Source organism: Ochotona curzoniae, unplaced genomic scaffold (genome assembly GCF_017591425.1).
Source record: "Ochotona curzoniae isolate NIBS_2020 unplaced genomic scaffold, NIBS_Ocur_1.0 contig_2688, whole genome shotgun sequence".
NCBI classification, from domain to species: Eukaryota; Metazoa; Chordata; class Mammalia; order Lagomorpha; family Ochotonidae; genus Ochotona; species Ochotona curzoniae.
In genome coordinates this window covers 25,882,433-25,909,629 of record NW_024465553.1, presented here as the reverse complement: position 1 = coordinate 25,909,629, position 27,197 = coordinate 25,882,433, and the positions used below count along the sequence as shown (strand labels likewise).

The following is a 27,197-nucleotide window of genomic DNA, read 5'->3' as shown; positions in this document are numbered from 1 at the left end:
CTGAAAAAAGAATACTTCTTTATTGAATATTTATTACTTTGATTTCAGCTTTTGACTGCTTTAACTATATCAATAGTAGAGAAATTTCTATCTATCCTAATGAACCTGACTTGAAGAATCTTAGTGGGTCTTCTATTGCATAGCCAGAGTATTGAAAATTACACATCTCTTTTTTTTTCTTCTCAATGAAATACTGGAATTTTCCATAAGAGATGTATTTGGCAGCTTCTTCACACTGTAGTTGAGCCTGCCTCTTCATGGCCCCACGCTCTGTCCTCTGTTCTTCAGTGATGGGAGTTGACACTAAAAGCCCAAGCATCTCAGGTTTCCTTCCTGGGATGGAGGCTGAAGTCCTGGATGAAATATGGATTTTGAGGCTTGGGTCGTTGCTGGAGCTTGGGTACAGCAGTGAAAACAGGTTGCAACTTGAGAGAGCTTGAAGGTAACTTTTGGTTGGATGCAGGCATAGCCACAACCGATGGAGGGATACTGCATTGGGGAGGGTTGACCAAAGCCGATTGGGTTATATTGGTTGAAACAGGAAGAGTCGGTGTGGCTGGACACTTGTAAGATGCATTGGCAGATGCAGATTGGTCATATTATTGCAGCAGGCTAAGCTGGGGTGGCAGAAGTAGGCCAGACATGGGTAGCCACTGCAGGTCTGTGGAAGAGGTTGAACTTGAGGCCCCTCATGGTGGGAAAAGTCAGGAGCATCAACTTCACCTTTCAGGAGGATATCCTCTCATAAACGGGTGGGGACGTGTGGCCTTTCTCAGCTTCCTCATCAGGGTTCTGGGCTTTGACTGGAGCTTTCTCAAGGTCTCCCCGCCACTTCCAGGCGGTTCAGCATGGTTTTGTAGCTGAGGATGCACACTGGTCTTTGATGAAGCTTGAACTTCCCAGCATCCTGGTTGGACCTAGTCCCATTTTCTACTCACTCTTCACTCCAGTGGAATGAGAAGTGCATAGCCTCTAGCATGTGCATGCCTGGACAGCTTCAAGGTTTCTTGAAGGTCTCTTGTGTGATCTCAGGTGAATTTCCCTTCCTCTTTGTTTTGGGGATGGGTGGCTTTTCTTGGGTCTTGCCTTTGTTGCCTGACTGCTTGCTGTACTCAGGTCTCTTGGCGTTGTGTTCTTTGGTGGTTGTGTCCTTTACCTGGTGCTGGCTCTTGGTTGTCCTGGATCTGCTGGATGCAGGTTCTGAGGCTTGTTGATAGCTTGCTGGGCCACATCCACAGGACAACTGTGGCTGGCTACAGCCCTGCAATCACCCATTTCTGCCTCTCTCATTCACTTTGCTTCCTTCAGCTGGCTTATGGCTTTGACCTACTATGGACAGGCTCAGCATCTTTATGCTTGTTCTTCACCTATTTGGAGAGAACCCTTATGCCCACATTCATAGGACTGCTGTGCCTGGCTGCAGCCCTGCAAACAATCACTTCTGCCTCTATCATTGTCTCTTGTTTCCCTCAGCTGGCTTATATCTTTGTAACAGTTCGATGGGTTCTTGTTCTTGACCTAATTGGGAGGAACCTTTATGTGCACATTCACAGGACTGCTGTGACTGGCTATAGCTCTGCAATCACCCACTTCTGCCACTACCATTGTCTCGGCTTCCTTCAGCTGGCTTATGGCTTTGGCCTATCATGGACAAGCTCAGCATTTTTATGCTTCTTCTTGACCTAATTGGAGGGAATCTTTATATCCACATTCACAGGACTGCCGTGACTGGCTACAGCTCTGCAATCACCCATTTCTTCCCCCCCCCCATTCACTTTGTCTCCTACAGCTGGTTTATGGTTTTGGTCTATAATGGACAGGCTTGGCAGCTTTATGCTTGTTCTTGACCTAATTGTAGGGAACCTTTACAGCCACATTGACAGGAATGCTGTGACTGGCTACAGCTCTGCAATCACTCACTTCTGCCTCTAAAATCATTGTCTCTGGTTCTTAGCTCACCTGTTGGTTAGGCCTGTTATAGTCTCAGCAGCTTTATGCTTCTTCTTCCTGACCTGATTGGTGGGAGCCTGTATGTTCCTCACCTGACATGCACCTTATTCACTTCAATGGCTCCAGTGTCTCATGTGTAGCATTGAATTCTCTGGAACCTATGGGCTGGTCAACATCTATCAGGGGACTGAATATCTGAAGATGACCAATGCCTTCCAGCAGTATAGCAATGTCTACAAAGTCACTGTTCTCCTGTCCCATCATCAAATCACTCAGATTGCTCAAGACTTGAACAGTTCTTTTTTAGATCAGCATTTGTGTTTTGCTCCTGTTGGCCAGAGAAGCATCAACACTCCTGTATTATGGTGAATATCAATCATTTCCAAAGGGTCTGAAAATTTGGTTTTCATCTCTTGCATATTATGCTTCTGTATGCACCTTGCTTGTACCTGGCTTCAATGCCAAAAATGTTGTAGGACTCGGGCCTAGATCTATCATGGAAATGTTTCTGACACACATGGTGGTTCACATTCAAGTGATGACAGGACTTGTGTAGGACTTGGACAATTTTCCTGCAGTTTGTGGCAGAAAAATATAACCTTGGTAAGAGGTTGTATGACCGAAAATTCTGTATTCTTAGGGATTTTGAGATGCTCTGACTACAAACTGATGCAGTGCTCAAGTACTTTCCATGTGAGCAAAGAATTTCTAGCAGATCTTCCTAAGAATCCTGAATAGCTAGTCTGTGATTGTTAGTAGTTGTCACTGGTGAGATTTTCGTTGCTGTTGTTTTTCCCTGCATGGGATTGTTATGTGAAATAGCAAAAGTGGATGTAAAAGCCTGCTATTCCATTTACAATGCTTAGCATTCTCCTATTAGGTCACTCCTTCCCTGAGAGAACAAGAACACATGATGGACTCTGAGTAAGTAGAGTTCTTTGTCTTGCACTATTATGCAAGGACATACTCTGGGCCTCTTTCCTTTAGACATGAGGTCTGAACAAAGAGCTTCAAGATGGTGCCAGTTAAGGAAACTAAAACTGTCCCCAGTAAACTATGTCATTATTTCAAAACAAACTGAAAGAATTTCAAGGAGAAGGGAAAGTGATGTTTTGGTGAAGGAAATTGAATGGTTAGGGCAGTGGAAGGCATAGCATCCCTCGAAATGCTCATGCGCTGTGCTCATTATATTATACAGATGTCTCGTCTGTATCAGGTGTTCTTCGCTGGAGTATGAAAAGAGAGGACTCTTGGCAAGTATAATTTTTGAAGACCCTCTGCTTGGCTGGTTGGGTTATGCATTGATCTCCTTCCTTCCCAGCTTTCTGCTTGCACTAATAAACACCAGAAGTTGAGATTAGTGATGGGTTAAGATTGTGCTGAATCTTCTTTAGCACCATCACTATTTCTGGGTAATGGGTAGAGGCCAAAATTCCTGGGCATGCCAGAGAATCATAGGGTTACAGGCAGGGACCAAGTTCTCCAGAAAGTAGAGGCTCCTCCTGTCCTTTGTAATAGTAATCAAGGTGGCTTTCACCTGCCATGAATGCAGTGGGATCAATGATTCTCCTTGCAACAGGCCCTCTGTGTTGTTTTGGCTCGGATCGGACATTGAATGCACCATGGCCTGGCTCAACAACATTATGCTTTTTCCCTCCTGATCTGATTGCAGTGACCCTGATTGTCACTTGCACTGTCCTGTATCTGATCCTATTGATAGCTCCAGGATCTGTGGCACGGAGTTCCACAGGACCTTTGCAGTGCTGCAGATCTTTCAAGGGACTGATGATGTATGGAAAGCAAATGCCCTCCACCAGTGTAGCAATGGGTGCGAAGCTGTTGCAATCCTCAAGCCTTTCTTCCAATCTCCTTGGGCCTTCAAGATTCAGGCTGGTCTTTTCTCGACTGGCATTTGCAGGATCAGGCTGCTTCTCTTAGCCAGAAGGAGGATCAGTGCATAAGATGATGAACATTAGGGATTTTCAAAGGGATCAGTGGAGGTTCTAAAAACTTGCTTTTATTCTTGTCCAAATCATTACCCTTCCGCATTTGTTCCTGTCTTGAGCTAGAGAGGCTGTGCCAAGACACAGATTATGCAACTGAGCTGTCATTGAAATGCTTCTTGGATTAGACAGTGATTCTTGCTCAACTCTATGAATACTACCACACTAAGAATTCTGAGGTGCTCTATGAAATGCAAAAGCAGGTAAGAAAAGGATGTCACTTGATGTTAGGGAGACTCACTAGGCATGCAAAGTGTTGTTTCCCCCAGAATCCTCCTTGGCTTCTATGGAACACAGACATCTCTTCTGTGTTAAGTGTTTTGGATAGAGTTGCAACTATATATACAAGGACGCTCCACATTCAGTGATCCTCTTTGGATCATACTTCTTTGAAGTTTAAATTTGCACTCCCCTTGAATACTTGTTCCTGTGTTGGGTTGTGCAGGCGTAGGACTGCAGATTTCAGGAGTCGAGGCTGGTAATGACACTTCCATGAGCTGAATCTCCCTTAGCACCATGACCAGCTCTGGATGATGGCCAGAGGCCAAACTTTCTGTGTTTGTCACAGAGCCTTAGAGCTGAAGGCAAAGGATGAGTTCTCCGGACAGTAGATGCCTTGATTATAGTATTGGATCTTGGTAGCTTGTGGTATGGAAGGAATTTGAGATGTCATCCTCTGAATGAGGGATGGAAAGACAGCGACCATGGCATTGATGTCTACAGTCTGGTCATTCCAGGCTACCATAGTTGGGGCAGAAACACTGTGTTCTGGACTGTGAGAGTTCTTCCAGTGCAGTCCTCTTGTGGTAACGACTTCTTTACAGTGCTTCCTATCATCGACCATGTTAGAAGAGCTGGGTGGCAGGTAGCAGACATGGAAATCTGGTTCTCCCCATAACCGCAGACAGAGTCATTGTGCTGGCATGTTGGCACAGGTAGGCATGGCCCATACATCATGCCTAGAAAGAATTTCCAGAGGCTGATGGCCTTGGTTTTATTTGTTGACAGCTTGCTTTCTGCAGCTACTTTAGAGATGTTTTCTTGAGTTCTTTCAGCCTTTTTAGCCCACGGACCTTGGTTCCTAAGGATTACATGATAAAACATTCTGAAGTCTCTCATTGGAATTGAGGGACATGTTGACTAGATCCCTTTTACTCACTGGCTATAACACTGGCATGAGTGACTTCTCCCTCCAGCAGGACCTGTAAGTCCTTTGCCTGGTTTTGGGCCTTGAGCACACCACGGACATGTCAAGATTTTGTTTTTCTTCCTGGTCTGGTTGGAGAAATCCTGTTTGTTACTTGCACTGTCCTGTATCTGATGTGCTGTGATAACTTAAGGAACTGTCACCTTGATTTCTGTGGGACTTCTTGGTTTGCTCAGATCTTTCAAGTGGCTGAAGTAATCAGTGGAAGACAAATATCCTTCACCAGGGTAGAAATGTATGCAAAGCTGCTGATAGCCTCGGTGTTATCTTCAAATCCCCCTTGAGTGTCAAAACTCAGAGCATTCTTTCCCAGATTGTCATTGGTGAAGCCAGGCTGCTCCACCTCGCCCACAGGATCCTCAAAGCCAAACTAAGTAAAAAACAATGATTTGCAAGCCAGAAATGATGAATATCAGTTATTTCCAAATGTAACAGTGTAGAATCCTGATTTTTCTCCTGGGACCAGGGAGAATCCAGAGCCTCTGCAAGCTTGGTTTCAATGTCTTCCAAATCATTATACTTCTATGGCTGAGTTCAGCTCCAAGTTCTCAGTAAACTCTTTGCCACTGGGCTCCTGGTGGAGCTCAGATCCTGCTGGGCTATATCACTGCAGCTTCACTCTGCTGTCTCTGCTGCTTCCCTGTGTCCACAGGTGTCCAGATGTCCTTCCATCACTGACCTGTACTCTCCTATTTTCAGAATTGCGCCTGTTCTGCTTCAAATTTGCTAATGATTTTCAGCTCTTTAATCCTGTCCTCCCCCATTCCACCATCTTCAAACTTCTCTCTTGGTTTTTGCTTCATAGGATAATACGATGATAAAAGAAAAAAATAGGACAATACAATGAATGCAGTCCAACAAGAAATATTAAGTATAGGGAAGCAGATTCCCATAGGGCCTTTATCTCCTCTCCCATAGAGGGGTAGTTCATGTCACAGCACGAAGGTTGAGTAGGTGGAGCTCTTCCTCATGAATTGTATGAGCATAGACAGATTCTGGACTTATCTTCTTTGAATATGCTCTATGATCAAAAGATATTTTATCCCGGTGTCAATTAAGAAAACTTATAGCTGTCACGACCCTGTTGTTGAGAGACTGAACTGTTGTCACAATATAGGGGCAAACAGTGTGGGGAGGGACTGGCGGAGGGTGAAAAGGGTGGAAATCATGTGCCTAAGGGACTGTGTCATTAAGAATAAAGAATTTATATTAATTAAAATAAAGTAAAATAAAATTGTCACTACCTCCCTATGAACTCTGAAGTGCTTCATCAAATGCTAAAGCAAGGGAGCAAAGGCTGCCATATGATGTTTAGGGAGAATCATTAGGGCAAGGAAAGGGTTGTATCCCCCAGTATCCTTTTGGATTATGTTATATATAGCACAGACTCTGAGGTTTGCAGTGGGACACATGTGACCTAAATCTGCCATAGCACCATCACTACTTCTGGATAAGGGACAGAGGCTAGACTTCCTGTGTCACAGAACCTTGGAGTTGCAGGCAGGGGTCAAGTTCTCCATACAGTTGAGCTCCTATTTTAGCTTGATTATAGTAAGAGATCTGGCTTGCTTCCTGGTATGGAAGTGAAAGGATACATCCCTGAGTAAACATCTGAGTTACCATCCCTGGAATAAAGATGGGAAGAGAGGACAATGGCATCAGCATCTGTCATTTGCTCCTTCAGACTGTCCTTGCTGTGTTCTCCTGGGTGAGATTTACCCAAGAGAAGTCTCTGAGTGATGAAGATTTCCTTGTAGTGTTTCCTGTGATATCCCATCCCAGAAGAGCTGGTTATGAGGCAGCAGACTTGGAGGGCTGGCTTGGTCAGTAACTCCAGAGAGCATCATTATACATGTTAGCAACCACAGGCTCTGCACAGGAGTAGCTGGAACAAGATGCCTGCGGCTGATGGCAGTATCCATGCTGAGCTGACAGGTGGGGCAGACACTGGGAAGTAGACAATGCTTCCTTTTAAGGAGACTGACTGTTGACTGTGGGAATAGAAAGCTTCAGGGCCATTGAAGTTCCAAGTAAATGTGGACTTGGGAAATGCCCTCTAGAAACAAGGAGAAAAGAAAATGGATGAGCCTGAGGAAGTGTTACCATTGTCTCAACACAGAAATCAACAGATTGCTAACACCAATACTCTCTCGGTCTCACATAAGCTTGCATTGTTGACTCTAAGTGTTCCAGCAGTTGGCATTCTTTCCTTGGTCTGGACTTGTGTAGCAGAATAGAGACGACTCCTCTCCTACATGTTCCCTTGACTAGAAGCTAGCTTCTCCCTATGTTTTCTCTGCCTTGATCTTGCTTCAGTATTGACTCACAAAGACTTCCTAAGCTGAAGCATTGTGTAAGAACAAGGGCTCTACGGAACTTTGAATGGTCTCAGTTAACAGGTGAGGAAAACAAGTCAGACTGACTTGCTCAATTTCTCGCATAGTGTTATCAACATTACCCAGTTACAATACCATCTCCCTTCCCGGAGCCATTCTTTGTACAACACTGGAGGTGAGAGAGGTAGAACTGTGAATATTGGCATTTTCAGGTCATTTTAAATCTTCCCCTTCAAAAATATTAAAGTATCTAATGTTTGCCTTAATTTAACCTGTATTTTTTTGATCCTGTCATTGATACTGTCTCAACACATGTGCTTCGAAAATTTGAACTTGCATTATTTTTTTTTTAAAATGGAGACCATTATATTAAGTAAAATAAGCCAGACACAGCAGGACAAATTTGACAAATATTACATGTCCTTTCTCATATGAGGATTTAAAAAATAAGTACATGCATATTGCATGTAATTTATACATATATACATATATATGCACATATATTTGATTCAAATTTTAAATAGCAATTACTAGAGGTTGAGGAAAGTGGAAGGGTGGGGCAGATAATGAACCATGGATGTTAAAACATTGTAGGCTCAATGCTATGGGTTCTGGTGTCTTGCAGCCCAGTGGGTGACAAAGACTCATAATGAAAAATATTATGGGGCCAGCGTGACAGCTCAACTGGCTAATCCTCATTTTTTTTTCATTTGTTTGTTTGTTTGTATTCTGTATTTTTTTTATTGACTACATTGCATCATGCATTTACAGGCACTGGGATCCCCCCATCCCCTCCCGTCCCCAAAACCTGCTCCACCCCATGGTGTATTCTTCCATCTTGTTGTATTACCACAGGTCCAATTCAATTGAGATTCTTTCCTTGCAAGCATCTACAAAAGCAGAGAGTCCAGCATCTTATTGTCCAGATAAGTTCAACAGTTTCATGGGGAGACCGTCTCTAGTCTGAAGGTAGAGCCCTCAGAGTATCATCCCCATCAATTAAAAGCCCCGACATTATACCAGTAACAATTGATAACGTAGTGGAATCAGTTGACATGGTATTATGTAACCAGCATGTTCAAAGAGAGAGAGAGAAAAAAAAGAGTGCAATGAACTTGCATTATTTTTAACATATTGTTTACTCAATACTATGTCAATTAATTCTGTAATGTTGTATATTGATACTGAGGTTTTGTTGGGGCTTTTACCTGACCGGGGTTTTACCTTGTTAGCTTTGCCTTCAGACCAGGGAAGGCCTCCCCAAGAAGCCGTTAAAGTTATTAGGACAATAAGATGCTGGACTCAATGCTGGGTATGTGCTTGCAATGAAGGAATCTCAACTGAATTTGAACTGTGGATATACAGCAAGGTGGAGGAATCCACCATGGGGGCAGGGTTGTGGGAGGTGCAGGGAAACCCAGGTACCTATAAAACTGTATCACATAATACAATGTTATTAACAATTTAGAGTATTGATCATTGTCATTTTGGTGGGGAGTGTTCAGGCCATATAGCATTGCCTAGAATCTACCTATTAGCTAATCCAAGTATTATTTCTAAGGGTCATCTGTCCACTTGAAGCCTGGGTTCCATTCTTTATTCAAGAGAACTTCCTTATAATTGTGATAGCCAGTACAATAATTCACACATTAATAAATGGCATTTGTTTCATGTGATGTATTTGAAACAAAATCGAGTGAGTTTCAGAAAATCTAAAAACCAAATATTCTGACAAACAATGTGTCAGAACTCCAAAACATACAAGGGTACTCCAAAAAGTTCATGGAATTGGGGTGAAATGATAAATTGAGCTTGCTGCAAAGTATTTGGAATTTATATAATGTATTCTCAAATTCATGTCAAATTGGCTTTTTCTTTCAGGGAATGTATAGTAACTGTATAAAACTGTCACATTCAGATGTGAAGATACAATGCAGTATACATCTCTGCTTCTAAGTCAAAGCTGGACTCCCAATAAAAGTGTCAAATATATTGTGAGAATAGGATGCTGGATTCCCTGCTATTGCCCATCTCTACAACATGAGGATAAAATGTATAGCATGAAAACGTACTTATGACTGCTTCAGAGGGACTATCCTGTTGTAATGATATAGGGGAAAACAATGGCGGGGTGGGGATTTGAGGAGGATGGAAGAGAAATCCCAGGGCCCATGGAACTGTATCATGAAATAACAAACTACATTTAAAAAGTATATAACATTAACAAAATATTCATAGTTAACACATTCTGCCACCAAAATAAACTTACCTTCTTCTCTCGATGAGATGTTTGTTGTAACCCATTCTATAAATCTTACTGAGAATTGGGATATGTTACCATACATCAAAAAATAATAAACTTACTTTGAAGTTCTATTCTCATGCCTGCCATAATGTACATGTGAATATTATCTACCTTGTTTTACTGAATACTGTTCCCCAAAACATGGCCGATAACACATCATCTTTGAATGAATTTTAACTGGTACATACAGAGAAATTAGTTATCAATTTAGAGCTAAATAGTTCTGTTCCTAGTGCTTCCCAATTCTGGCCTTGGTTTTCTTCCTAGTTCATGTAGTGAAAGGCTTTCACTCCTCTGAGTAATGTTCAACCTGTCCTCTCTGCCTTAATTTCTACATCCTGTGTCCCCTTGTCAACATTCATGCCAAAACAACTCTTCTTGCCTCGAGACTCTGTGAGCCCCATCTCTGTGATTCTGATATGTTCTCCTCCAGCATGTCTATCCTTCCTGCTTCCTCTCAGTTCCTGTTGTCCCAAACTTCCTTCCTCACATATCTGCCCATACAGCCAGGCATTCTCATTGAGATGGAACAGAAAACTCCAAAATATATCACTGTCATTTTTTGAACAGCATCCAGTTTGTAACACAAACTAGAAATACATGTAAAAGATAGCCAATAATAGAGTTTTATCAACCAGATAGGTAGTGCCAGTGTTTCTATATAATCAGGATTTTTTCCCTCTCTTTCTGTTGAAAAACACATTCTCAAGCAGTTTCTGATTTCCTTTTCTGTGAATACCCTCTAAGGTTCAATATGAGAAAAAGATGGAGGGAGGTGTCAGAGACAGGATTCAATCTGTTTCCTCGGGTTTCAAAGGAAGCCACAGATTTTGTGTGAGAGTGCTGATTTGTTCAAAGTGGGCATTCAATGTCAAAGCCAAATCAGTAATTAAGTCTTCAGCTTCCTGACTCAGTGTTTGCTCCCGTTAGTAGTGGTGTATGGACACCTTGATTGTGGTTATGCGGAAAAAATCCATCTGATAAAGAACACGGATGATTTCTTCCCTTACCTGAGATGGTCAGAGACAAGGAACCACCAACTATAGGAAGGAAGGGTGAGTAGAGGATTCGCGAGGATGGCTGAGAGACTGGTGCCCAGGAGCCCATGTGTCCAGTATGGAGGTCCCTGGTCATGTGACATAGTCCAAATTGGGTGACAGACAGCTCCATGGACACCCACAAGGTTCTATCATGAAGTAGCAAGGTTGGTGGTAGAATGATGTCACAAAGCAGCCAGCTCAAAGTTGTGGGATAGTCAACAAGGCGTTGAGGTTTCCAATGAGAGAAGATTTGGTGGAGGCAGTGGTGGAAAGTGCCAATGACATCTTCAACAGAACCTGTAGCACTCATAGTGTGCATGAATTGGTTCACTGATAAACTCACCTTTAAAAATAGTAAAATGGGCTCCGATGTAGTGGCATGGTAGGCTAATCCCCCACTTGAGGAATCCTCAGACCTTGGACTACTTTCAAGGGATCAGAGACATGGGTTTTTAACAGTCACATCCACAAGGAGTTTGTGTTCGGTGCACTGACTCCAGTCTGGAGGTGCATGCAGCACCCATGGGTGCCCCAGAGGGATTAGCCCACAGAGGTGGGATTTGCCACAGAGCTAGAAGGGAAAACTCCTGTGGTAAGGATCTCCTGGTGTTCTGGGCCTGATTTCCCTCTACATCAAAGTCAGTGATAGAGGAAAATGAGGAGAAACTGTGTCTAGACTGTCTTACCAAATCAGTGTGGTGATGGAGAGGAGCTGTGATGAAGACTAAACTCCTGGAGGGCAAGGCATCTGTATCTTCCCTGGAGCTGAAGCCTAAGCTACGCAGCACATGTTTGCCTGGACTTGCGATTCGTTTTTCTCCAGAGTAATGCAGTGAGGGGCCAAAAGCTCACTACGTGCTTCTGTCCTCCTTCCTAAGCATCCTGTAATTTTGAAAATCTCATGGAAGTTTCGTAAAGTCAAGAGGGCTGGGGAGAAGAGCCTTTCTTTCCAGCTACTGAACCTGAGATTTGGGTGATCTTGGGTCAGCTCTGGACCTCAGCTTGCAGCTTGCAGTTTGTGGATCCAACATGATGACACTTGGACAAATATCATATGTTCTCTGTGATAGAAGACAACTTCTTGCAAAATAAATAACAGACAGAAATATAGGTAAGCAAGTATATACATATATACACATAGATGGAGTCTATGATGAAGACAAGCACACTGAAAAGCAGAGCTATGTTGCAAAATGCATCTCTACTCCCGAATAAAGAATTCTCAGTGGATCAGTTAAATTTACCTTGAAAATACGACACTGCATTTTCTACCTTTGCCTAGATCCTAAGTGGAAGAATGCTAAATTCCTAGTTAGTAAAGGACCATAATACCGTGACAGTATAGGAGAAACTGGTGGAAGAGGGCAGTGGGGAGGGAGCAAGGAAGGGGGAAAGAGAGATCCTATACCTACAAAGTGTCTCATGGAAAACAATAACATTTTAAAATGATATTCGAAAGCAGGCATGTTAGCAAGAAGCTGACTGGGCAGCAGAGGAGCCAGGATTCAAATCAGGCACTCTGATACGGGTTACAGGCATGCCAAACAATGGTTTAACCCACTAGTCCACAAAGCCAGCAGCAGACCTTGATGATCAAAGCTCTTAAAACGGAAAAGCTGAGAAACAGGAACGAAACAATCTGAAACAAAGACTGAATTTTCCAGAAGATTGGGTAAATTTCAATTCATTTAGCTTTCAGCAAGCACATCCTGTCTTCCTGATCAGAGTTCTGGAGGGTTAAATACTGTATTTATTAGTTCAGGCCGCAATAATATACAGCTGCCAGACTGAATCCAGGAGGGAAGAATAAAGCCAGTGTCTCCTGTACTGGTAGCAGTGACAGGCTCACCAGTGGGAACAACTGATAACAGAAATCCATTTGTGCCATCATACCTGCCCTCCAGGGACTGTGTCTGTAGAGAGACAGAGTTACAAGTCAGAGAGAATTCAAGGCCAGGTACTCACATAAGGATATCTTAACTCACATGCTACAAATGCCCATCCTGATAATGAGTCACATTGAGTTAATCTGGCTAAATCATGGTACACAGTTATATGGGCAAAGCAGTTGAGGACGGCCCAAACCTTGGGACCCTGGACCTGCGTGGGAGACTTGGAAGAGATCTGGCTCCCGGCTTTGGATTGGTACCAATAGTTGTGGTCACAAGGAGTGGATCATCGGACAGAAGATCTTTCTCTCTGACTCTCCTCCTCTCTGTATATCTGACTTCCCAATTTTGAAAATTAAATCTATTTTTTATAAAAAAAATAGAACCTATGCCCTTCACTCTGCAGTTCTCTATTTCCTTGAAGATGAACATTGCCCGTTTCAATGTCTAGGAGAGTACTTCACAAGGTTTGTGGAAAATCGAATCATGAGATTATGAGCTTGGGAGTGGGCACTGGGGGACAGCAGGCTAAGCCACTGGTTCAACACCCATATCCCAGATGCAGATTCTGGCTTTACTTCCTGTTGAGCTCCCCGTTACTGTTCCCTAAGAGGCAGGAGATGATGGTTCTAGTGCTTGGGTACATGACATCCATGTGAAGGATCAATGGCAATTCCTAGTTCCTGGTTTCAGCTTGAACTAGTCCTGGCTAATGAAGGCTTTCAGAGAATGAATCAACAAATGAAACACTCTTATCTTTCTCTCTTTCTCTTTCACTCTGTTGGAGCACTCCCCAAATGGCCACACTGGCTGGAACTGGAACAGACTGAAACCAGGAGCCAAAACTCCACAGGGTAAGTGGGTGGCCTGGGCCTAGAAACTTGGGCCATGTCCCCATGCTTTATCAGGAGCCTTAGCATCGAGCTGGATTGAGAGCAAAGCAGCCAGGCTCAGCTCAGCACTTAATGCGATATAGGCTTCACAGGTGGTCTAACTTGCTGTGCCATAACACTGACCCCATACATATCATACTATATATATTTAAAAGGAATTTGTAAAGTGGTTTTGTGCTTAAGACATGATTCTGGATTCCCACATTCCATATCAGAACAGCTGAGTTTATGGTGTTTCTCTACTTAGAACTTCAGAGAGAGAGATGCTCCATGTGCTGGTTCACTCTCTGAAATGGCCAGAGGACCCATATCAGGTTCTGGTTGAATCCACAAACTAGTTTCCAGCTAATGTGCACCCCACTAATCTGGTGCCCACTAATTAACATTTCTGCATATTCATCTATCATAAGACTCATACAAGAGGACTGATGTATGCCTGAAACGGTGGCCTAGCAGCTGAAGTCCTCGCCTTTGATGCGCCAGGATCCCAGTTGGGTGCTGGATCTAATCCTGTGACCCTGCGTTCCATCCAACTCTTTGCTTGTGTCCTGGGAAAGCAGTCGAGGACTCCCCAAAGCCTTGAGACCCTGCACTCTGTGAGAGACCTGGAGGAATTTCCTGGCTCCTGGACTGTGATCAGCACAGCACCCGCCATTTCAGTCACTGGGGAATCAAACATTAGACAGAAGTTATTTCTCTTTGTCTCTCCTCTCTGTATATCTGACTTTGCAATAAAAATAAAATAAATCTTTTTTTAAAAAAAGAGGACTGATGTGAAGACGTACACTGCCTGCTAGAACTGTCATCACCCGGGCCTACATTTTGTGTTTCAGCAAGTTCACTTTTATTACACCTCCCTACCAGTGGCCTGTGAAAGCATTAGGGGATGGTCCACACAAGCTCTGGGGCCCCTGACCCTACAAGAGAGACCCAGAAGAAACTCCTGGCTCGTGGCTCTGGATCTACCTTGCTCTGGACATTGTGGTGACTTGGGGATGAAAGATTTTTCTCCCTGTCTCTCCTACTTTTCCCTCTGTAGCATTTCCTTTTAAATCTTAAGAAATAAAGGATTGAGTAATAGACCAAATTTTCCTAGCTGTACCTGGATACATCAGCACTATTTAATGTCAGAAACAATATCTTGTTCATGAATTTGTTTCAGTTCCAGAGGTTGCGATTTGCTCAGGGTGTCTACTCAGGGTACACAGATTTGCTTGAACATAATTTGCCTGAAAAGATTCGTTTTTTCAAAATGAGGAAACCTACTCTGCAACATGAGGATCAGTTCTATTGTGGGATAAATGTCAATTCACGATTCCCTCTCATCTGGAGGATTTTTTCTTCCTGAAAGAGCACTGACTGCTGGACACCTATCAGCTGCTTTTAGACTCACAGCTGAGAATGACTGAACTGAAAAAGAAAGTAAGTGACAAAGATTCACATCTACAATTTTACATTTATCAAGAAAATCTTCCTAGAATTGATATCTATAAAATGTGGGGGGGACGACATTTTCCTAGATGATGAAAATATAGATGTTCTTGACTTTGAGTATAAAGTTAAAATTATCCAAGGCACTTTCAGGGGCTTTTTCTGGATTTTATGGCTGTACACATTAAAACATGCATTTCTGTTAGCGCAGATGTCAGGCACATGATGGGACATTTGCTGAGGAAAGCAAATAAGCACAATTAAAAGAAACTTTTTACACTGTTTGGCTCTTAGCCTTGGAACATTTTGGATGAACAAGGGGAGAGAGAAGGATAAACACAGCAGCTTGCAGCATCCCAGCCACAGGGAGGAAGGACACATGCAGAGAAACTGCAAGGGAAAGCCATCTGACCGCATGATGCCCTGCATGGGACACCCTGCGACCTCCACTCGACTCAACCTTTCAGCGACAAAAAGAACTGTTGGTTTCACTTTTGGCCCTTTCAAAGTTGCAAGGGTTCACTAGGCAGATCACCTACATGGTTTCAGTGGAGCTGAGATTGCTCCATTGGAAATCTATGGCATTTTTGCCAACACAGGTCAATGTAGCAATGTGTATAGTGTGATGTGCTTTTAAATATAACACAAATCTATCGAAAACTCTGACGTGGTTATACTAGTGATGACAGTTGAGATAGGCTGAGGAGATCTCCCTACCGTACGTGCTGGTTGGTTGGGGAAGTCTGTCTTTACAGGAATCCACTTCCCCAGGAATGAACAGCACCAGCGTTCTCAAAGAAGCTCTTACAGCACTCCAGACTCGCTCCACTCAATCCCCTCATCTCACTGGGAAGCTGGCCTGCCTGTTGGCCATTCTAGACCTTCAAACTGCCAGCTTTGTGACATCATTCAGCCACCAAAACTGATACCTCATAGCAGAATCTTGTGGTTGTCGTGGAACCATCTGTGAATTAATCTGGATCATTGGACACTTGCCCAGTGAGCAGTGTCCAACATCCAGTAACTGATAGTAGCCAATTGGCCGGTGACCTTCACACGGGATATAGGTGCTCTTTAGTACTGCCTACTCAGACATCCTCTGGTATCATCTCCTCAGTTGACGTTAGCTTGCCTTTCTCAACCACATCAAGTAAGGGACAAAAATGTAAACAGTTTTTAGCCTCAAGTAAGAAGTAGGGCCAAAACTGCTGGTTCTGGGAGAAAGTATGGAAGCAGAAATGTGGATAATTCATTTCACCTTCGGATTTGACATTTCATTGGCTATGTGACTTTGCCACAAACATCTCTCTCAGATAAAAATCAGTTGCTTCCTTTTAATTCATACAAGGACAAATTCATGATAGCATGGATTGCCACTAAGGATGTAGCATCCTAAAAATCCGCATTGTCTTGGCTTGTTTGTTGTTGTTGTTGTTTTTGCGTTACCTATATCAGTAAGGATGAACCTTCGAAGGTTCATCCTTCTAAGGATGTAGTCTTGGAAACAACACTAATAGTTGATCTTAGAGGCCAACCTGATGGCATGGAGGGTCAAGCTGCTGGATTCTTCCAGGAATGGATACCAGTGATGATTCAAATCTCAGTTCCATATCCACGAATCTCAAAAAGCCAAGGAATCTGCTGTGTACCCTTCTGTCACTGGGGGCATTGGGAGACATGGATCCAGCTCCTGGATCTCTGCCCATGGTGGCCACCTGGGGAGTGAAGCAGTAGACACAATATCAATAGCCTTCTCTTCATCTATTCCTTACCTCCATTAATCTGACTTTCCAAAAATGACAGAAACCATTTGACTACTTTTACTCTTAAGCATCAGGTTGAAAGGATATTTGCTTTAGACAAATTCTTCGACTCTAATCATGTGAAAAACAGAGTTTTCAGTGTTCTGGTTCTTTCTCCATTTTAAACTCTGCACCAATTTCTACCCCATATCTTTCAGGGGAAGTGTCAGAGAGAGGTTTTTCCTGGATAGGTGCAGGAGCAGGGCTTACTGACCTATCAAGGCAGGCTCCAGAACTTCAGTCCATGCCACACCCTAGTCTTCAGCTCTTACTGCTCAGCACCAATGTCACATGTCTCTTTTTTGTGCACGTTCCAATGGCTGACATCTGCCTTCAATTTGCTCCTCTCTCAGTAAGGCATATCTTGACTTGCATGATTTAAGGAACCAGTTTCATAATGATCAAATGTCCTGGAAATAACACGATAATCCCATCTTGACAGCTTAATTCTACTAGTATTACAGAATTGTGTACTTAGAAAAACAGGCACTTAACTGGCATAACTCGGGTCACTTGGGATTCCTACTTGGCTCTCAGAGTCCAGAATGGAGGCTTCTCTGCCTGTCCTCAGTGCATCCCAAGGGCAGGGAGCTCAGCCGTGAAGTTTACCCAGGCTCTGACAGAGAAGAATCATGGGCATCTTCTTTCATCTGGACAATGCCATCCCTAACTGATCCCTCACATGACTAAGGCTCACAGTGTCACTGTGCAGGGCACAGGTGCTTATTTAAAGAATTATTATGGCATTTCCAAAAACCAAAGTGACAGAGAGACAAAGACAGAAAGGGAGAATGCGGATGGAGATAGGGAGAAAGAGGGAGAGGGATGGGGCAAGGGAGATGAAGAGAGGCCCAAATCATCTAAACTTTGTTGGGACAAATATGTACTATTGTGGGTCAGGAAATGAAACTTTCAAGGATGTTGAAAATGATGACAAGCCTATATGTAACATTAATGATGCTTTCACTGTTATGCTTCGGCTGAAACTGCCACACTGCACGAACCTGATGAGGGGAGGGAGAGTTCCCTAAATGTCTCTATCACTGAAGAAGGAATGTGACACGTCCGCACATCCGAGCATGCCAGCGTTCACAAATGATGGGCAAAGGATCACCACCAATGGCCCGGAGCAGCTTGGCTGGCAATCAGCTGGATCTCTTTCCTCTCCACTGTGAGCTTCCTAAGAAGTTACCCAGCTTTCCTATGGGGACAACAAGAACCACACTAGTGCAAGAAAGTAAGAGGAAGTGTTGTCCCCAAAGAAATGGCTAAGAGGAATGGGACAGGGAGAGCAGAAAACCAATGCCCCACCTGCTGGGCACACCCTGCCCAAGCAAGGTAGGACTCAAACAGAGAAACTGCAGCACAAAAGTGCCAGACTCCATCACTCCCTACAAGGTGCACCCATCACACTTCACTCGACCCTTCAACAAAATCACTACAGGAATTAGTGCAGTCTTTCCTTTGGTCTTTACAAGCTGCAGGAATTTCACTAGTCAGACAAAATGATTGCTGAAGAGCTCCAATTGCTCCCTATGGATGTCCACTTCCTCATTCCTCAGCTCTACCCACCTCCCTCCAGCCAATCTTCTCCTCTCCCTGGAATGTCGCCTTCCTATTGGCTATCTCTGACCTTTCACCTGCCTCTCCAGTGACATCATTCTACAGGCTAAACTGCCCCCCCCTTCGGGGAATCTTGGGGTTTCCATGGAGTTGTTGGTAAACAACTTTGGATCATCACTAGTGGCAAGTGACCAGTGGTCAGTTGTCAGTGACCAGTGACCCTCGTACTGGACACATGCGCTCTTCAGCACCTGCTACCCAGACGTCCTCTGGTATCGTCTCCTCATTGGTTTTACCTACACTCAACGTATCCTCTTCTCTGACCATGTCAGGTAAGGAAAGAAACTGTCAAGGAGCTCACCAAGATTTTTGCTTATTTTTGATAATTGGTCAAACTGAGTAGTAGAGTCAAAACAGGTTGGAATAATGAGGAATGTATCACAGTAAGGAATCAGGAGACTGGATCTCAACTTGATTTTGACACTGAATGGCTACCAGGTGACTGAATATAACTGTGTTATTATGTGAAACCTATGTCCCCATATGACACACTCCAAGAGTAGACCGGTGATTCTCTGTGATGCACTTCTTCTCTGTTGTTGAATCCTAGAGGCTATTCACATAGAAAATGAACATCAGAGACTCCTAGAGAAACAGCTTTTACAAACCCAGGCTGTAGAGAAAACTGTCCATGTGGACCACGATGCTCCAATGGTCAGCATCTCCCTCCATCAATACTTCAACTTTTAAAATTACTTTTAAAGTGTAATCTTCACAAATTTTAGAACTTTCTCTTTCAGGGAGAGTCAAATGGAAACTACAGAGGCAGGATGGGGTGACCTGGGCTTTGGGGAGAAAGATATTCTAGCACAGGAGGATGGGGACCACAGGACAGATGAGGAGCAAAGATAACACAGGATGAAGGGGAAATTGGGAAAATTAAGCCATGGGGTGTGCAGAGGACTTCTCAAGGAACGAGAGCTGGGTTTGGCACAGAGTATTGAGGAGGAACAAAGACACTGAGCTGGAAGTAGTGACAGCAGCAGTGGGTGAAATGTGCTCAGAGCACTACGATTCCTGAATCACTGACCAGCAAGGAAAGCAAGGTGAACATAGAGCATCCCTGGGAAAGAAGCTTCTCAGAAAAGTTACATTCAGTTGTTGGGGCTTCCAATTTTTTTTCCATTGCCTCTTTCAACATCTCTGACTCCTGACAGTTATGAAAATGAATATTAGAAATCTGTATTAGGAATGATGCCTCCACCAGACAAGCATCTTAGCTACAGTAATCATCTACAGGCTGGGAGAAATGGGGTTCTCAGGATTCTAGCTCATCCTGATTGGTAAAGTATACTTATGTCACTAAATAAATTTTTTTAAAATACCGTGTCATACCCTGCAACTGGAGGACAAATTCCCTCATAGGACCGATTTCATATCATATCCACTTTTCATCTATGTAATTGTGTCCTTGCCTAAAACAGAGAACTTAACAGAATGAAAGCCAGTCTTCAAACATATTCAGATGTGAAGACACAACACAATATGCATCTCTACTGCCACATCAAAGATGGGCTCTCAATGTAACTCTGACATATTTAGACAATGGGATGCTGGATTGTCAGATTGTATCAGCAATTTCTGGGCACAGGTCAAAAACAGACCTATGCAACTGGAACTCCTTAGGAAGGATAATATTTTCAAAAGAATAAGTGAAAATGAGTCAGGGCTTGGGAATTACACAGTGGTGGTGTGGATATCCCAGACACTATAAAATTGTACCATGAAATTCAAAATATCAACTAATCAATCAATCTTCATTTGAGGTCTGGGATATTCGCTGGTCTTCTAGGATTTTAGTCCATCTGCCATTTGGGAACTGACTTCATTCCTCTCCACACACATCACATGTAACATATCCCATTGGCTCAGGTGCCAGACATCACAGCTGTGATTAAATGCTACCTTAAGCAGGTCATGTAGCCTGGGATCAGAAGTCAGGCTTGAAGATGACACAGAAGGAACCTTGGACTGAGTAGCAGGGTTAGTTTCTAGGTAGAACCCAACCAAATATTGCCAACCAGCAGCACAAACAAGCTCACACACGAAAGATGAACTTGGTCAGTGCTGTGCTATTTTATAAGGGACTAAATTTAAAGGGACACAAGGATGCCAATATCCACAGTTGTACCTCCCTCAGTCTCTCGTGTCCATAGAGACCAGGGTCCTGGGGAGGGGAATGCGCTGTCAGCTGGTAGTGATGATCACAGCACAGAAGCCCTTGAGCTAGTCAGCCTGACCTCTCTGACACTCGTTTCCCTCACCTCTCTACTGAGAATGTCAGACGCTCTGTAGAGCCCTTCCAGTTTATAAGGCTTCAGCACCAGCAATCTTTATGAGCCAATAGAAAGGCAGGCTCCAGGGAAAAACAAGGAAGGACCAAGTGTGCTTCTAGTCTACACCATGAACTTTGACTTGAGTGTCTTCCATTTTGTGCACAAGTCAAGAATCCAGCAAGCTCATCAGAAGGGAACGAACCTGCTGGCACACTTACAGCCAGACACAAAATGATTCTTGGAGACTGAGGGAGTAGTGTGCTTAGATGCTTTCCAATTGCAATACTGTGTGGATCATGGTAAGACTTCCTCCAGCTCATCCATTTTTTCCCATCTGCCTCTTGCTTTCTACAGAGAATCCCCCAAATCCACCTTTCCCTGGGACTGCAACTGCCCTGCCACTCTCCATCCCTGCAGGGAGCAGTGCAGCTTCCCACACAGGAAGCGTCACCAACTTCTCCACAGTGTCTGCCCCGACGGTCGGCTCAGCATGGCTACTGTCATCAGCTGCTGCCACCTCTTTCCAGCCACTCAGGGGCAGTGCCTACCTTTACCAACAACATTCAGCCACAACCATGCTCTCTGCAGTGCCTGCCCAGAGCCAGACCTCCATGTCTGCTGCCTCCTACCCAGCTGCTCTACAATGGCATCTCACAGCAGGCACTGCACAGAACACCTCAGCACTCGGGCACTTCACTCAGGGCACTCGCACCAACCAGAACACAGCTGTTCCTTGCACACTGATGACAGCCCCATATCACCAAACCACAGGTGCCAATGCCACGGTCCCTCTCTTTCCATCACTCATTCCGGGCACAGCAGCTCACATTCCTACTCAGCAGGGGCATGGCTTGTCACTTCCATACCTGCAAGCAAGCCAGATCCATGACCATCATCAAGCCACAGTAGGCTCTCTACTCTCGGCACAACCTGGCCCCTGCCTGCAAACCTATGCCCCTGGGACACACACAGCAACTGTGGCCTCTGCACCTTACCCAGAAATGGTGATGGTGCTAAGGCAGATTCAGCCAACTGATGACACAACACCAGTCTCAACCTCTGCAACCTACTACTCTGCCTCGTCGCAACCTGCCACAAGAACAACATTTCAAGGTGAGTGGAATCAAGTCAGTAGCCAAGGAAGAACATCCAAAGAGGTCAAACCTGCATTTCAGAGGGACAGGACAGCAACCATCACCTAGCTCAGGCTCTGCTTTCTCTTTTTCTGTTGCTTTAAAACAAGTACTTGCTTTATTAAAGCAGCACTACAGAGAGAATGAGAGGAAGAGAGTGAAAGATTTCTGTGATGCACTGCTGTATTTTGATAAAAGCACATGACAGCTGGAGCTAGTTCAGGCCTTGTAATCAGGACTCTGGGACTTCTTCAGAGTCTCACAACAGAGTGTGGAGTCCAAGGACTGGGGGCACTAGAGGCTGCTTTCCCAGGCATTAGCAGGGAGAGCTGGACCCTGAGGGGGGCGCATCCTGATGCTCATGTTGATGCACCTGCTGTGCCAGACACCAGCCTTCAGGGCTCTCCAGTTCAGCCTCTATACAAAAACACTAAATAGGGCCAGTGTGATAGCGTAGTGGTTAAAGTCTGCGCTTTGCACACCCAGAATCCCATATGGGCACCGGTTCTAATCCCGGCAGCTCCACTTCCCATCCAGCTCCCTGCTTGTGGCCTGGGAAAGCATTGAAAGACAGCCCAAAGCCTTGAGACCCTGCACCCACGTGGGAGACACGGAAGAACTCCTGGCTTTGGATTAGACTGGCTCAGCTCCAGCCGTAGCAGTGAAATGGGAAGTGAATTTCAGAAGGAAGATCTTCCTCTCTCTCTCTCCTGCTTTCTGTATATCAGGGTTTCCAAACAAATAAATACATTATTTAAAAAAAAAGAACAGCTAAATAGAGAGGAGACTGATTGCAACTACAAATAAATCCAAAAGGGCCATTCTGACAGATAAGACAATTTCCACAGCCATAGATCATCCACCTCCCCAAATCATCCCAGGCCTTCCCAATCTGCCTTGCTTCAGCAACCCTTGTCAAGAACTTCAGAGTTCTTCATGTGGTCGTGACCATCTGTGTCCTTCACTGGAACCAGATGTAAGAGCTTGTGTTCAGAGAGTCTGTCCAAAGAACACAGGTCCACACTCTGCCCTTGTTTAGGTAGCTCATGAGGAATAGCTCCAGCCTCTCTCAGTAAATATCATAAGCTGTTCTCTCAGGAGGGAGGTGAGAAATGAAAACACACTTATGAGGATGGTGGGTCCTAGAAAACATTTCAACCTTTTGCAAACATTTTCCTTGGACTTGCTATTAACCGCACTGTGGGGAGAACAATCAAGCCCATAATCACAACAGGGACAAATACAACAGTGAATGCCCAGAGCTTAGTCCATGATCCTTAGAAAAAGTGAGCTGAAAAGCTGGACCTGATTCTGGACATTACCTGAATACCGCATGGCTGTGGGGTGGGAGCACGTCACACACCACACACTGATTTCTTGGTTCCTTTGCAGTGATGGAAAACTCCCTGGGGACGCAGACTTCTCAGGGAGTGCAACCTTCAAGGCAGACCCTTTGTGTGCCCCAAACGGTAGAAGCTTCCAGGTCCTGCAGGAGCACAATGATCCACTTAGTGGACAGTGACCCACCACCTGAGCTAGGTCACATTTCCAACAGAGCTCCCAGACAGAGTCCCACTCAACTTTGGGCATTGCCACCAGCCCTAAGCAAGGAGCAAACACACAAGGCTAATCTGCCAGAGACTGAAACTCAGCTTCCACAACCTCTGCATACTGTGCAGAGCCCAGCACAAATCCAAGCTCCTCCACTGCTGCCTTTGGAAATCCCAGACAGTCATCTTCTGGCTTGCAGTGATACTCCTCCTGGCCGAGAGGAGCAGCCTGGTCCCACCATGGCTGACCTCCCACACAGCAGCCCAACTCCTGATGGCCAACACAGATCAGAAGGTGACACTCCAGCTAGCAATGGCTTTGCAGACATTCCTGCGCTGCTGCTGAAGAACATCTGCCTGCCCAAAACCTTCAGTCCCTTGATAGATCTGGACCAACCCAAAGGCTCCGTGGAAATCAGTGCCACGGAGCCTGCAGCCACCAAAGAGAGTGAGGTGCAGGACAGTGTCACAGACATACACGCTCCTTCCAATCAGCTCAGCACGAAGAAGAAGCACAAAGCCACAGAGCCTCTCCACGGTGCACCCAGGGCCAAGATCCCGCCAAAGACCCCAGAGCACCTCATAGAGGAGGGAGAAGTGGTCGATTGCGACAATGCAGACAGTCACAGCAGTCCTGTGAAAGAGGCCCAGCAAGCTACCAACAAGCCTCACAAACCTGCATCCAGCAGATCCAGGACAACCAAGAGCCAGCGCCAGGTGAAGGACACCACCACAAAAGGACAGGACACCAAGAGACCTGGGAACAGCAAGCACTCAGGTGAAAAAGGCAAGGCTCAAGACAAGCCACCCATCCCCAAGACATCGAGGAAGAGAAACCCACCGGCACTTACACAAGAGACCTTCCAAAAACCTCGCAGCCGCCTCGGCATGCACATGATGGAGTCTGTGCAGGTGTTTCACGCACTGGGCAAGAAGACCGAGAAGAAAACGGGCCGCTCTCCGACCAGGATGCTGGGAAGTTCCAGCCACAACAAAGACCCCTGTGCAGCCTCAGCGACAAAGCCATGGCTGAAAACTGCCCAGGAAGGCAAAGGACCTGAGAAAGCTCCAGCCAAAGCCCAGAACCCGGACGATGAAGCTGAGAAAGGCAACACGTCCCCATCCGTCTATGAGCTGCCACCACCAGGAAAAGTCAAGTTGATTCCTCTGCCTTTCCCCACCGTCGAGAGGCCTCGGCCTCGACCTCGCCCTCGACCTGTTCAGCAAAGGCCACAGTCTCTTGCCTCCCAGAAGCCCACAGGGGCTACCCATGACCATGCCCAGCCTGCGTCCACTAACCCAGCTCAACCGACTCCTGACACTCCGGCTCCACCAACTGCTGCTGCCACATCACCCGTAGCTTCTGTTACACCAGCTCAGCCCACTTCAACCAACGCAACCCGACCAGCTTTGAGCAACCCTCCCCAGCCTACCATCCCTCCATCAGTGGTGTCTAGGCCTGTGCCTCACCACACAGCATCTTACACTTCGGTCAGGCCGCAGCCTAATTCCACTGCTCTGCCCAAGCCACCACCCATGCCTCAAAACCCTTTTCTCATCCAGGATTTCAGCCAACAACGAAGACCATGGAGGAAACCTGAGATGATTGGGCCTTTAGTGTCAACTCCCATCACTGAAGAGCAGAGGCCAGAGCGTGAGGCTATGAAGAGGAGGGCTCAACTAGAGCGTGAGGAAGCTGCCAAATACACCTCTTTTGGAAAGTTCCAATATTTCATTGAGAGGGAAAAAGAGATGGATATCTCTCTTTACTATGGTTATGTAACCAAGAGCTGTTTCCAATGCTAGGACCACTTGGGTTCCACATATCTGCACACCTATAGGTAGATACCAATTTCTCTATTTCTTTCTAATACTTCAATGATTTAACATTATTAAGATAATACAATTAGCTGGAAATAGAATTGGTAGCATTTAGCATTGACAGGATTAGACAATGGGATTAGGTAATAAGTAAGTGTTTTGCATTTTGTGATGCTGTTAATTGTGGGATTTTGTTTAGTTTTGGGCATTATTGCTGTTTTGGTGGATGTCTTGGTGGCTAAACATCTGCATTAGAATGAATCAACTCAAAATTCACTGGACAAATAGGAGAAAACAGCTTGAGAACTCAGGAGGAAGGAGAACGGGAGGAGAACCTAATTAGAAATGCTAAGGGAGAGAGACTTTAGGGCCTTAAGAGTTCAGCTATGAGGAAATGGCAGTAGAAAGAAACTGAATCTAATGCTAAGACTAAACAGCAAAAAACAAAGTACAATTTGTATAACTTTGACAATGGCAGAAGAAAGGTCAAGAGAGCTCTCAAGCAATGGGCTCTGGCCCATGCCCTCCTAGCACACAGGTCATTCACAAGGGAAGATTCAGGACACATCTCTAGCAAACATGGGATGCCACATCATCACATCAGGGAAGGGCATGTAGAAAAATGCAGGGTCCCATATCAGGGCAGTGGCAAAATGTCACAGCTTTCCTAAGGGAGTTGAGTGAAGTGCAGTGGCACAGGCCTCCCAGACAGCGACTGGTATAGGTGAAAACTAAACACACATGAGCCCACCACTGGCCCCTCCCAAACAGTGATGGGCTCAGAAGCATCAGGGAAGCAGAATGTACTGACCCTGGACTCAAGAGAACTGACCAGCAGGGGAAATAGGCAACTCTCTCAGAGGCACTGTTCCTTTTGTCTGTGACACACAAAGGCCCTCTACCCCAGATTCTCAACCACACATTAGGGCACCTAACACAGAAGCAGGAGAGGAAGCAGAGGTGGTGGCTAGTGGTGTGCAGGTCTAGGACAGAGGAAGGGGAGTTTACATGGTGGTATCATCAAAGGTCCACAGCTGAGACCCTAGAGCCTTGTTTCACAGCCACACAGGGTTACACACATGAGTGATCTTCTGTTAGCTATCAAATGGGACAAGCACACTCAACACTTCACTTACAGTGGAAGTTTCCATGGCCCCTCCCTAATACTACTAGCCTAGTACAGTATAGTGGCTGCACCAGCCCAAGTCAAGTCATTGATGAAAACACACAGCAGTCATTTCTCACCATATATGACACACAAAGGACCAACTCCTATGTACCACACTAACATGGCACTCTACCTCAGATAACTTCTGCAACACCACAAGATGAGACTTCTCAGTCTACTGGATGTTTTCTAAGGAGGCAGTGGAGAGGGGTCCCAAACCTCTGTATTCCATCCTCAGGGACAGAGTGGACAGCAAGGGGAGAGGTGGGAGAGATGGTCCTGCTTAAATCTTGAGTGTGTGGAATGAGGGAGCACCATTCCCTGGTGCTTGGATACTCAGCAGCCTGGAAAAGGGACGTGAGTCCACGATGCCATCCTCAGGTCCAGGGAGTGTGGCAGTCCATCTCCCTGTGTGGAAAGGTCATCTAATAGACACTAGACAGACAGTAGTGCCTGGGCTGCAGGAGGATTGGCACTTCATGAGTGACGCTAAGCTAGCTACCTCCCTGCCAGTCCCATTTCCTGCCCTCTGCAGAGTTCTCCTATCCTTATGATAATGGATTACTGAAGAATGTAGATTCATCTCTTCTCATTTAGCTACATCCTGCTCATCAGGGCGATAGGTCATGCACGTCCCAGGATCCAAAAGCCCTCCCTAGCTCATCTAATGTGCCCAGTGCATAGGCTGGAGACATTGCAGCGGGGCCCAAAGTCTGTGTCCCCTCCAATGTCATCAGCACCCTCAGAAGTCATTGGCCCCTGTTGGTTTC

At 45.1% G+C, this 27,197-nt stretch overlaps 1 protein-coding gene and 1 pseudogene across 1 annotated transcript; one reads left to right on the top strand and one right to left on the bottom strand.

Annotated features, from left to right (window-relative positions):
* Positions 1-9: 9 nt before the first annotated feature.
* LOC121153247 lies at positions 10-18,746 on the bottom strand (annotated as a pseudogene).
* Positions 18,745-25,244, top strand: CUNH2orf78 (chromosome unknown C2orf78 homolog). The gene is made up of 3 exons (XM_040975719.1): positions 18,745-18,751; positions 21,173-21,868; positions 23,617-25,244. Exons 1-3 carry the CDS (start codon positions 18,745-18,747, stop codon positions 25,242-25,244), a joined length of 2,331 nt encoding a protein of 776 aa, XP_040831653.1.
* Positions 25,245-27,197: the final 1,953 nt, after the last annotated feature.

What these genes read in the sequence shown, in the direction of transcription:
- CUNH2orf78 (XM_040975719.1), top strand. An exon ending in CACAAGAACAACATTTCAAG is followed by an intron (nt 21,869 to 23,616) that starts GTGAGTGGAATC and finishes TGGAAATCCCAG; the next exon opens with ACAGTCATCTTCTGGCTTGC.